Below are 11,499 nucleotides of genomic sequence, written 5' to 3' on the forward strand. Positions count from 1 at the left end.
CGCGGCGCGCCCTCCTCCTCCTCCACGCTCAGCATGGCCACCACATGAGCCTCGCCTGCGCAGGCAGCAGCAGGCGGGGTGGCGGCAGGGGCAGGGGCAGCGGGCGGGTGGGCTGGCGTGCGAGAAGCAGGAGGGCGCGCCGCGTGCGGCAGACCGGTGGCAGGCCGGGCGCAGCAGCGCAGCGCAGCAGCGCCGTGGACCCGCCAGCTCAAGAAGCGCTCATCCGCTGCGCCAGCACCGGCAGCCAGCACCGGCAGCCAGCAGCGCCAGCCAGCGGCACCAGCCAGCAGCCAGCACCAGCAGCCAGCCAGCACCAGCAGCGCTAGGCAGCCTCGCTCACCCTCCGAGTCCTCCCCCAGCAGCCCCTCCTCCTCCGCCTCCTCAATGTCGCTGTCGCTGATCTCTTCCACCTCGGCCCGCGCGTTGAAGCAGATGCGCTCCAGCTCCGAAGGCTCCTCCTCCATGCCAATCAGCGGCCGCGTGACCACCCCCGCAATCTCCGCCAGCGTCAGCCCCGCGCCCGCGCACGCCTGGAGAAGCGTGGTGCACACCTCGAGCACGCGCAGCGATTCGAGGCGCAGGGAGGGCACCTCCTGGCGGAGCATCTGGATGTCGGCGCGCGCGTCCAGCGCCGCAATGTACTCCAGCTCCTCGCGACCAAACGGCAGCATGGCCTACGGGCGGGGCGGGGCAGCGAGGCAGGGCGCGTCAAGCCTCAAGGCAGCAAGGGCCTGGCTGCCTGGGGCGGAGGTGTGGGGAAGCCGGGTGTCACGCGTGCGTGTCGCCCGCTGCCAGGCAGCCCCCCCACAGCTGCCCCCTGCCCCGGCCGCGGCCCACCCGCCGCGGCCACCCTTGCCCCAGCGCCCCAAGCCTGCCGGCCACCCTCTTCCAGGCAGGCAGCCAGGCAGGCAGCCACCCCGCCCGCCAGCCACCCCAGCCTGCCCACCTGCGGCCAGTGCTGCCACTCGAAGTAGGGCGGCTCCAGCGCCTCTGGCAGCGCAAAGCCGTGGTCGATGGGGACCAGCTCGTACTGCTGCAGCTCCAGCAGCGCCGCGCCGTCCATGCGCTGCAGCGAGGGCGAGGAGCGCGGGCGCCGCACCAGCATGTTGCCCGCGTGGCGGTCGGTGTTGAAGAGGCGCAGGTCGAGGATGCCGATGCGCTGCACGTCGCGCACGCTGCGGGCGGGGGAGGGGGCGGGGAGGGAGGCAGGCGGGGAGGGGAGGGTGAGTGCCGGGAGGCCGACGGGGACGCCAGGACAGGGGGCTGCAGACCCGGCAGGCGCGCACAAGCACTCCGGCAGGCTCTGCTAGCGGATGGACAGACGGCTGCCCTGCTGCCCGGCTGCCGGCGGCAGGCAGGCTGGCACACCACAGCACCAGCCCCACCTGAAGCGCGAGGCGCCCATCTCCGAGGTGTCGCAGTCGTGCGGCACAAACTGCTGCAGCGAGCCCAGCTTGCAGGGCGGCAAGCCATAATTATCGTCGCCGCCGCCCTCGCCGGCCGCACCGCCGGCCTCGCCGCCCGCCGCGCCCGCCTGCTGCTGCTGTTGTACATGGAAGACGGGGTGCGTCATTTTCACCATCACGGTGTGAGGCACCCGCGCAAAGCGGTCGTGGTCAAGCAGGTAGGCGGCGACCTGCGGGGAGGAAGGGGGAGGCGGGGAGGCGCAAGTGAGCGCTCCGCACCATCGCTGCGCACCGCGGCTTGCATGCAGGAGCAGCTGGGCAGCGGGAGCAGGGCCGGGCTGGCCCGGGCTGCTCAGCGGATGGCCGGGCCATGGCGGCGGGCAGGGCCGTGGCGGCAGGCAGGCGCATGGCGGCGGCTGCGCTGCGGGCAGGCGCAGGGGCGGGGCCAGGGGCAGGGCGCGCACCTCTCGGGAGGCGGCCTCGCCCACCCTCACGGTGGGCTTGAGGCCCGGCTCGCCCAGCGCGCGCCCCACAAAGCCCTTGGGGTTGTTGGGCGCCAGCGGCTCCTCGTCGCACGGCTTCATGATGGCAATCTTCTGCCCCGCCTCGTTTGTGAAGAAGTAGGTGCCGCCCAGGCCCTCCGTCGCCGCCTCGGGCTCCTGCAGCAGGGAGGCAAGACAGGCAGGCGGGCGGGCGGGCGGGTTGAGGTGGGGAGCGCGGAGCGGCGGGTGGCGGGTAGCCGCAGCAGAGCAGGGCAAGGCTGGCAGCAGGAATGGGCAGGCGGGCTGGAGTGCGCCGCTGGGACAGCGCCAGCTGGGTCAGGCGGCGGCGGCGGCGGCGGCCAGGCGGGTGCTGACCTGGAGGGCCTTGAGGCCCCGCACCACGCCCTTCATCAGCCGCTTCACGCCCGGCGTCAGGTGCGCGTGCTCCGCAGGCTGCAGGCAGGCGCTGGCGGCGGGCGCCAGCGACAGTCCCGCGGCCGAGGGCAGCGCCGCCGCCGGGCAGGGTGTGGCGAAGTTGAGCAGGCCGCGGGCGCCGCCCTCCTCGCGACGGACGGCGACGAGGCGCCGCCGGGCGAGGGCAGGGAGCCGAGCTCGAGGGAGAGGTCAGCCCCGCTGCCAAAGCCCGCCGCCGCGGCGTGGAACGGCTGCTTGACGTGGAAGCCGTGCTGCTTCACCGTCACGGTGGCGTGCGCGTCCACTGCTGCCGAGGCCATGGCTGGCGCGGGCGCTGCTGCGGGGGCTGCGGGAGGGGTGCGGGGAGGGGGTGGTGCGGGGTGCTGCGCAGGCAGCGGCGCGCATGCGCTCGGCTGCTCTGGCGGGGAGGCCTGCGGCGGCAGGAGAGGGCACCGAGGGGTGAGCGGGATGGCGGGAACGTGCAACGGGGAGCGCCGCCGCCGTGCGCGGCCATCACCGGCCATTTGGGGCAACGGCCCAACGGGCGGCGCTGTTCGCAGTGCCGGGCAGCCGTGCAGGGCTGCCGGGCGCCCTGGCGACAAAGTTGGCGAGCAACACGTGCTCGCAAACCTACGCCAGAACCCTACACGGCATGGCCGCCCCCGAGACCGCCCAACGGCACGACCGCGCCACAGGGCAGCACCCCAGGTTTGCCAGGGCAGAGAGGGTGGGGGCGACAGAGCAGGCAAGGGCCGGCACGCGCGCGTCCAGTGGGGGACCGAAGCTACTAGCAAAGTAGCGAAATGGGGCCCGCTGGCTGCCGGGCGAGCCCGCTCGCCCTCCCTACCCACCTATCAAGGCTTCAGGCTGGTCTGGGGGGCGCGGGAGGGGCGTCTGGCTGCCGAATCGCGTGCAGCTCGTGTGTGACTGCGGGAGATCGTGCTGTCTCGGCGGGGCTGTGCGTGGTCTCAAGGTGGCAATGAGGCGGGCGGTGTGTGAACGGGGCGGGAGAGCAGGCTGGGAGGCGCGTGTCGGCAGGGCTCTGCCTCGGGGCGTCGCCAGGGGCCCAAGCCCGCTGGACGTCTCTCGCTACGCCACAACGTGGACTGTGAAGGTGAATGTGCGGCTCGCCACAGATTTCCGCGGAGTCTAGCGGCAGGAGACGTGCCTGCGGGGCGTGCTTTGCTCTGTGGGCTTCCAGAAAACGCGATGCCACCCGCCTGCGAGCGCCCAGCGAGTCTTCCAGGTCCTGAAGGTCTGATCGCCAAGCGTGGCCATTCGCCAGGCCCCCCACATCTGAGCGGCATTCACAGGCGATCGCCTCTTCCTCCCCACACAGCTCCCCATAGCACTCAGCAAGGTGAATTGTGGTGACTGGTCACGCCGCCGGGCTTCCACAAGGCATGAAACGCAATCGCCCGTTGGCCCGCCGCCGCCGCCGCCAGCGCCGACCCGACCCGCGGCCAGTTTGGTGCAACTGAAGCCTTGGACCCCTGCAGCCACTGCATGTCTGGAGACTGCTGCCCCTCTGAAGCCAGCCGTGTGCACCGCCGTCCTGCAGGCGTGCATCCCCACACTCCGCGGTCAGTTTCGGGCGCGATGATCGAGGAAATCGACAGCGCCACCTACACCAAGCACTACTTTGAAAAGGCGAGTCCTGAGATGCAGGCGCAGCCGGCTGCCGTGATGCATCCCACAGCCGTCAGGGTGGGCGAACCCGGCCACGATGTGCCACCTTCCATGCCTTGGTCACAGGCTGCTGAACTTTGGCCTAAGCCGGTGCTGCCATGCCTAACCTGGTGCTGCCATGCCCAACTGCAGGTGTATGGCGAGCTGGGATCCGAGCCGCAGGCCTTCCTGGGGGCCGCGCTCGACTTCCTGGCACAGCAGAGCACCTTCTTTGCGCAGCCCGGCGCCGCCGCCGCCGTGGCGCAGCTGGCGCAGCGCCACCTGCCGGCCGGCGCAACCGCCACGCCGCCCGTGTCCACACCCCCAGCCGCACCGTCGGCAGCAGCGGCGCCCTCGCCGCCCGCCGCCGGCCCGGCTGCAGCAGCCCCGCCCGCACAGCCGCCGCTGCCTGTTGCGGAGCCGGCAGCGGCGCGTGCCCAGCCGGACGCAGGGCAGGCGCCAGCCGCGGGGAGCGCCGGGGAGGAGGCGCAGCAGGAGGAGGGCACCGGCATGAGTGAGTCCTGCCGCAGGGCTGGAGCTGCCAAGCTGGCCGCTGACGCAAGCCTTGTGCTGCAGCACTGCCCACCAATGCCCCTCTCTGCCCACCTGCCCCGTCGTGTCAGCTCTCCCCGCTGCCTCACCTGCTCTTGGTCGCATCCAGCCAGCTGACCCGGCTGCACCGCCTTTCTCCCGCTGCTTCCCACAGAGCCCAATGTGGGGAATGGCGCCGACATGGGATCCTACTCCTGGACCCAGACGCTGGGCGAGGTGGCGGTGGTTGTGCCGGTACCGCCCGGTACCAAGGGCCGCGCCTGTGACATCGCCATCTCCCGCGACAAGCTGCGGGTCGGGCTCAAGGGCCAGCCGCCGGTACTGGGTGAGCCTGCTGGGGGTGGCCCGCGTGGAGGGGACAGCTGCCCCTGCACGCGCCTCAAACACCAGCATGCTTGCGGGTGCGGGCACGCCCAGGCGTGCGTGCCATGAGGGCTGCCTGGCTGCCCACCCCCAGCCAGCCAGCTTTGCCGCACTGTACCGCTTCTTGTGCGCCACACGGCCCGCCCCGACTCGGTTCTGACGCCGCTGCCGCCGCGCCGTGCTGCCTCCCGCCCTGCCCCTTGCCAGACGGCCCGCTGTTTGCGTCTGTCCAGCCCGACGAGTGCCTGTGGAGCGTGGTGGACGGGCGGCAGCTGGAGCTGACGCTTACAAAGAAGGACGGCATGCAGTGGTGGCGGTGCGTGGTGCAGGGGCAGCCCGAGATTGATGTGCAGAAGGTGGAGCCAGAGGCCAGCAAGCTGACAGACCTGGGTGAGTGGGGTCCGGGTTGGAAGGTGGCTGGGGGAGCAGGGTGTGGAGTAGGCGGAGCGAGCAGGGCTGCGTTGCTGCTCGAGCTTATCCCGCCCACAGCGCCCCGGCAGCCCGCGCCTGCCGTCACCCCGCTCCGGCGCTCCCACCCGCCCCGCCGCATGCCTGCCCGCCGCCGCAGAGCCCGAGATGCGCGCCACGGTGGAGAAGATGATGTGAGCAAGCGGTGCCTGCCCATGCGCCCGCCTGCCCATGCGCCCTGCCTTCCTGCGCCCTGTCCATACACCCTGCCTGCCCCCGCCCTGCCCATGCGTCCCAGCCTGCCCTTGCCCTGCCCATTGCGCGCCCTGCCTGCCCCCGCCGACTGGCTCATGCCCCGCCCTACCCCGGGCCGCAGGTACGACCAGCGGCAGAAGGCCATGGGGCTGCCCACCAGCGAGGAGCAGCACAAGGCGGACCTGATCGAGCGCTTCAAGGCGCAGCACCCGGAGATGGACTTCAGCGGGGCCAAGATCGAGCTGTGAGGGGGGCGTGAGGAGGGGACGAGCAGCGTGCAGCGAGCAGCGAGCTGCCTGCGCCCTTGCGATGAGCGGCCACCAGCTGCCCCGCCCTGCCTGTAACCAATCCGCTCGGTGCGGCGGCAGAGCGGTTGCCGTTGTTCAAGGGTTGCGGGGGACACATGCAGCAACATGCGCAGCAGCTTTCAAGAAGTGATGGAACGAAGAAAGAAGAGAGGAAATGGAAAATTGTCAGTTTCCAGCTTGGTGCGAGTAGGACAATTCAAATCAAGGATTGACACATTTACACAACATGAGGGAAAGTAAGGGATGGAAAAAGTACGGATACGGCCACCAGGGGAGGCCCATCCACCGCCTGTCTTCTTTGTGGCAGGTGGTTGAAAGTGTGGGTAGCTGCGCCAAACACGATCATGAATGACCAGGCTGGGCGCTGCCTTGCCTGTCGAGAGGCAACAGCCCAGGTGCCCAGCCGCTCACGCCGCCTTCCTGCACTTGCCGTTCACCAGCCGGTGCACCTGCTTGCAGGCCTGGCACTTCCAGCGGGCGCCTGGCTGGCAGGTGGAGCACTTGGGATCCAGCTCCGTGCACCGCTTCCGCACACAGGTCTGCAGCGGGTGGCAACGGCCCGCCGGGAGGCACGGCAGGAGGCGTGGGCGCGTGCGCTTCCTGCCCAACTGCCGCCGCTGAGGGCGGGCATGAGCTATGGGCTGCTTCGCCAGGGGCAGGCGCCGAGGTTACTCACCTTGCCAGCAGACAGCTTCCATGTGTTGCCCCTGCAGGCTTTGCACACGTGGCGATTGGGCGCAGGCTGGCAGCTCCCGCAGTTGACGTCCAGCTGCTTGCAGGTCTTGCCCTTGTTCTGCAGGCGCAGGTTAGGGAAGTGGTGGCGGTGATGGGGGGGAGGCGGGCTGCGGCAGGGTGAATCTGGTGCTGTGGGTTTGCTGTTGTTGGCGGGGTCGGTGCCGCTGCCTGCGCTCACCGCATGAACCACCGCGCATGAGGCCAGGAAATTGGACAGCATGAAGCCCTCGCGGCCGCTGTCGGCATTGAAGGCGGCGGTCAGCTCGGACCGACACTCGGGGTTCAGCGGAAGGAGGTGGGCGGGCCAAGGCGATGATCCACCACGGCGGCTCGAGAAGTGCTGCAGTCAGTCGCAGACGGCGCACAGCCGTGAGGCCTCGTGGCCCCCATTGGCCTGGCCGCAGTACCAGCACTGCTCACGGCGTAAATGGTCTCGGCGCATGCAGGCTCGCAGGCAGCAGTGACGAGCCCGGCACCGCCTTGAAGCCGCTGCGAGGCGGCCAGCAGGCTGGGACAGAGATCCAGGTCAAAAGTGGCGATGGCGGGATCGGACATGCAGGAGGAGGTTGTCAGGATTTGCGGGCAAGCAAGCAAGCAAAGGAGGTGGCAGCCGTGGTTGGGGGCGGTGTGTGCGACGGCTGGGCGTCGGCGGCGGGTTCCAGTACACGGACTCGCGGCAATGAACCCGGACCGCCTGCACTTCGTGCACTCCTTGGGCGCCCCTGTTTGATCACCACATCTGCCCCTTGTTGCGAGGCACGCACTCGTGGCCACAAGCCCAGAGGCAAACTGCCCCCCCCCCCCCCCCCCCGGCCTGTGTGCCGTGTTTCGTTTTTCCTTGTGGAGCTTGCCTTGACGACGAACATGGAGTTTTGTGGGTCCGTCAAGAACTCTGCCCAGTCTGCCCAGTTCTTTGCCGACGCGCAGCCGAGAGTCGTCAGCAGAAAGAGGAGAGAGAGGCTGCGTCTGCGCGGCATGGCGTAAAAGGCGTAAAAGCGGCATGGCCGCGGTTTGCTCTGGCGCAAAAGCTTGCCTACCGCCTGTCCCACGCGGTTTGCTCTGGCGCAAAAGCTTGCCTACCGCCTGTCCCGCCCGCCCTGCCGCCTGACGGTCCGGTACAGCGCGGGCTGGTGGGAGTCATCACACAACATTTCAAGCGGCGTGCAAGGCTTTCGATGCTGAGGCAAATTTTTATTCTTTGAAGGGGGCGGGAGCTGACGAGTCGCCGTTGCTCTGCCTCGAGGCTCCCTGGCGCCACAACTCAATCCAGGCCTGCAGCGGCGGAGACATCCGTCACTGGAGGCTGGCACGGCAGCACGCGGCAGTCTCGCTCCGCTGGCATGTGCCGTTTGCACACAGCGGAACAATGCCAACGGGCAGCATAAGGAGCCCGCACTAGAGCAGGCCGCCTCCCTCCTCCTCTCTCACCTGGAGGCTCATCATCGTCTGAGTCGTCCCCAGCATCAAACGCAGCCGCCGCCGGCTTGCCAAACCCGCCCACGCCGCCCGCTCCGCCAAACTTGCCGGCCCCGGTGCCAAAGCCGCCTGCTCCTGCGCCAAAGCCGCCGGCGCCGTACCCGCCTGGTGCGGCGTCCTGCACCTCCTCCAGCGCTGCACAGGGAGCAGGCAGGCAGGGAGGCAGGTGTGTTGCAGGTGGTGGTGGAAGCAGGCGGGTTGCCGACCCTGCTGCTCGGCAGCACCAAGCCGCTGCCAGCACGCCTCCTGCTGCTGCCAATACCGCATGCCCATGGCAGGAGCCATCCGCCTCACCCGCCCACCACACACGCGCGCACACTCTGGCCTGCCCTCTGCACTCCACACCACCACCGCTCCCCGCACCAGGAGGCCCGTCATCGTCATCGTCGCTGTCATAGGCAGCCCCTCCCGCGGCGCCGGCCGGCGTGTAGGGCACGCCCGCGCCACCAAAGCCGCCGCCGCCGCCGTACCCGCCTTCCTCGGGTGGCACCAGCGGCGGCACGTCGTCGTCGTCGCTGCTGCCACCCATGTCGTCAAATTTATAGGCCCCTGCAGAGCAGCGCCAAGCAGGAGGGCAGCGTTGGGAGCAGGCCGACCAGACCGAGCCGAAAGCTTCAACCGGGCGAAAGCTTGCACCGGGCAGCTGGCATGACAAGCAAGTGTGCTGCCAGTCGGCTAGGGCAGCATGGCATTGGGAGCGAGGGCCCCGGCAAACGCCAACAGCTAGCTGGCATCTGCGCAAGCGGCGGGCTCGCCTGCGCCGCCGCCGCCGCCGCCGAACCCTGCCGCTCCCGCCCCCATGCCGCCCATGCCTCCCATCATTCCCGCCATGCCAGCCATGGCGGGCATGCCTGCAGCAGGATCCCGGGTGCGGAGGCAGGCAGGGAGCCGGGGCGGAACCGTTGCAAGTGAGCCCTACACATAAGAATTGCGATGGCAGCGAAATGCACCAGCAGCAAGGCGCAGCCCAGGGCGCGGTCTGGGGGTGCGGGGGGGCCAGCCAGGTGGCATGGCTGCACACCAGGCGTGGCACGCCTCACCTCCCATGCCGCCCATTGCGCCCATACCCCCCATGGCCCCCATTCCGCCCATGCCACCCATTCCGCCCATGCCTGCGGCACGGTAGCACGGCAGCAGAGGATGAGGGCACACACCCACGCCACGGGCAATAGCTAAATGCAACCGAGCTGTGCCCCACACTCACCTCCCATGCCTCCCATGCCTCCCATGCCTGCAGCACGAGCCGGGCAGGCAGCAAATCAGCACGCTCACAACAGCCGATCCAACAGCGAGCTAGCAAGTTGGGCGGCGCCACCAGCAGGTGGCACAGTGCATGTGAACCACGCACAAGCCGTGTGCACTACCCGCCGCCGGCCAGCAGGCCGGCGGGGAATCTCTCAGGCTCCTAGGCTCACCCGCGCCAGCGCCCGCGCCAGCGCCCGCGCCCGCGCCGCCGCCTCCCTCGCCGTACAGGCCAGAGAAAATGGGGGCAGTGACCGCCTCCACCTCTTTCTTCTTCTCCTCGTACCGCTCAGCATCCAGCAGCTGCGGCGGGGTAGGGAGGCGGCAGGGGGAGCGGGGCGGGGTCGGGAGTGGGGCAGGTTGGTGGGGAGCGGAGCGGGGTTTGGGGGCGGGGCAGGGTTCCACCAGGTGAAGGAGGCTGGTGGGAAGCAGAAGGAGGAGGAGGCAGGGGAGAAGGCAGGGAGGGAACGAGCACAGGAGCCTGCTTGCCGCCCCATGAGAGCGGGCGGGCGCCAGGCGTGCCACCCTGCCGCCACCGGGCTGGTGGGCGGGCCTTGCCTGGTTGGTGGCGATCCAGCGCAGCGCGCTCTCCACCTCGTCGTCCGCCCTCTGGATGTCGTCGGGGCTCAGCTTGGACTTGATGCTCTGGTCCGCCAGCGAGTGCTTGACCCTGCGGGGCGGGGCGGGGAGCGACCGGGCGGTTGCGAGGGTGACAGGCAGGACGTTTTCGGTACAGGAGGTGGAGCAAGGGGGCGGAGGCATGTGTGCGAGGTGGCTGCGCGCAGCACTGCACAAGCGTTCTGCCATGCCACAGCGCAGCGCAGCTGGCAGCGCAGCCCGTCAACGCAGCCAGCACCCCGTCCTCGACCCGATCTCCACACATCCCACGCCATGCACACCATGCACAGCCTCATGTACTGCCCCATGTACCGCAGCGGTACCGCACCCATACAGGAAGTTCTCCAGCGAGCTGCGCGCCTCCGCCTTCTCCTTCACCTCCTCGTCCTCAGCCCTGTGCCGCTCCGCATCCTGCACCAGCCGCTCCAGCTCGTCGGCGCTGCAGGGAGAGAGGCATGTGCAGAGGGGGTTGGAGGCGAGCACGTGGAGGAGGTCGGCATGCGCAAGCTCAGGGAACAAGGGCATGGGCGGGGCTGGGGGTGCAGGCGCGGCAGGGCGTGGGGCCAGGCAGGAGGGTGGTGGTTGCGTGATGCGAGGGCCCAGGCTGCGGCCCCAGCCCGCCAAGCCCCACCTGAGCCTGCCGGTCTCGGTGATGGTGATCTGGCTGACCTTGCCTGACCCAGTGTCCTTGGCGCTGACGTTCAGGATGCCTGCAGGCGCCGGGGGCAGGAGCGGGTAGGAAGCCAGGGCTGGATGGGCTCCCAGCTGGGGCCCAACCCCCCCCACCATACACCGCCATCGCTCCCAGCAGATACCGCAACGCACATGGCGCACACACGCGCATGCACGCGCGCACAAACGCATGCCGCGGCTGCAGCGAGCTTGAAGGCAAAGGAGGAGCCGCACCGTTGGCGTCTATGGAGAAGGAGACCTTGATCTTCGGGATGCCGCGCGGCGCGGGCGGGATGCCTGCGGGCAGCACGGGGGTCAGAGCCGCGGCAAGGGCAGTGGCGTGGAGGAGTGGAGCAGGTGCCTGGGCAGGCTGGTGAGGGTCGGGCTGGCCTGCCGGCCTGGCCCCTGCCCACCTCGCACCCGCGCTTGGCATGCAGCGCTCGTGCTGGCCGCAGCCGCCACGGCAGGCGCCCACCCGCCCGCCTACAGCTCCCATGCTGTCCGCAGCCAGCACCGCAGGCAGCCACCCACTGGTCTGCAGCTCTCTTACTGTCTGCCACCCACCCGTCAGGTCGAATGTGCCCAGCGGCGAGTTGTCCTCCACCTTGGCCCGCTCCCCCTCGTACACGGTGATCTTGACCTGGGGAGGAAAGCACGGGAGGACGGGGAGGCATGGCGTGGAGGGAAGGCAGGCAGGCAGGAGAGGGGAGGGAGAGCAGCCGGTGCTGGGGATGGCGGTACCTTGAACCCAGCAACACCGACTGGGCTGCCGCATGAACACACGCATGCACACACACATGTACACACGCATATACACTCGCGTGGTCACCCCCCCACCCCAGCCCCCACCCACACACCCCACCACCACTCACCCCCCCACCCCCACCCCCACCCACCCAC

The 11,499-nt window shown here is 69.8% G+C and overlaps 4 protein-coding genes across 4 annotated transcripts in view; 1 reads left to right on the forward strand and 3 right to left on the reverse strand.

Moving 5' to 3' along the window:
* The window catches only part of CHLNCDRAFT_57613 (hypothetical protein), a 5,529-nt gene extending 2,113 nt beyond the window's left edge, over positions 1–3,416 (reverse strand). The window contains exons 1-7 of the mRNA XM_005848407.1: positions 3,154–3,416; positions 2,264–2,733; positions 1,871–2,065; positions 1,386–1,636; positions 947–1,175; positions 315–674; positions 42–55 (exon numbers count right to left, since the gene is read on the reverse strand). Of these exons, the coding sequence (XP_005848469.1) occupies positions 42–55; positions 315–674; positions 947–1,175; positions 1,386–1,636; positions 1,871–2,065; positions 2,264–2,299 (1,085 nt within the window). The 5' untranslated portion in view covers positions 2,300–2,733; positions 3,154–3,416. The remainder of the gene's footprint in view (positions 1–41; positions 56–314; positions 675–946; positions 1,176–1,385; positions 1,637–1,870; positions 2,066–2,263; positions 2,734–3,153) is intronic.
* Positions 3,417–3,901: 485 nt separating this feature from the next.
* CHLNCDRAFT_57614 (hypothetical protein) lies at positions 3,902–5,796 on the forward strand (the record flags this gene model as incomplete). The annotated part of the gene is made up of 6 exons (XM_005848206.1): positions 3,902–4,009; positions 4,124–4,484; positions 4,677–4,847; positions 5,093–5,275; positions 5,454–5,487; positions 5,670–5,796. The coding sequence occupies 6 exons, from the start codon at positions 3,902–3,904 to the stop codon at positions 5,794–5,796; spliced, it is 984 nt and encodes a 327-aa protein (XP_005848268.1).
* Positions 5,797–6,263: 467 nt separating this feature from the next.
* Positions 6,264–7,146, reverse strand: CHLNCDRAFT_144869 (hypothetical protein; the record flags this gene model as incomplete). Its single annotated transcript, XM_005848408.1, has 4 exons — positions 6,264–6,395; positions 6,533–6,649; positions 6,770–6,865; positions 7,012–7,146. 4 exons carry the CDS (start codon positions 7,144–7,146, stop codon positions 6,264–6,266), a joined length of 480 nt encoding a protein of 159 aa, XP_005848470.1.
* Positions 7,147–7,852: 706 nt separating this feature from the next.
* The window catches only part of CHLNCDRAFT_57615 (hypothetical protein), a gene marked incomplete at its 3' end in the record, with an annotated part of 8,805 nt that continues 5,158 nt past the window's right edge, over positions 7,853–11,499 (reverse strand). Inside the window, exons 16-26 of the mRNA XM_005848409.1 lie at positions 11,164–11,239; positions 10,834–10,896; positions 10,559–10,637; positions 10,256–10,366; positions 9,835–9,979; positions 9,483–9,612; positions 9,272–9,298; positions 9,108–9,179; positions 8,431–8,616; positions 8,020–8,202; positions 7,853–7,863 (exon numbers count right to left, since the gene is read on the reverse strand). Of these exons, the coding sequence (XP_005848471.1) occupies positions 7,853–7,863; positions 8,020–8,202; positions 8,431–8,616; positions 9,108–9,179; positions 9,272–9,298; positions 9,483–9,612; positions 9,835–9,979; positions 10,256–10,366; positions 10,559–10,637; positions 10,834–10,896; positions 11,164–11,239 (1,083 nt within the window). The remainder of the gene's footprint in view (positions 7,864–8,019; positions 8,203–8,430; positions 8,617–9,107; positions 9,180–9,271; positions 9,299–9,482; positions 9,613–9,834; positions 9,980–10,255; positions 10,367–10,558; positions 10,638–10,833; positions 10,897–11,163; positions 11,240–11,499) is intronic.

The sequence above is a fragment of the Chlorella variabilis genome (genome assembly GCF_000147415.1).
Source record: "Chlorella variabilis unplaced genomic scaffold CHLNCscaffold_8, whole genome shotgun sequence".
NCBI classification, from domain to species: domain Eukaryota; kingdom Viridiplantae; phylum Chlorophyta; class Trebouxiophyceae; order Chlorellales; family Chlorellaceae; genus Chlorella; species Chlorella variabilis.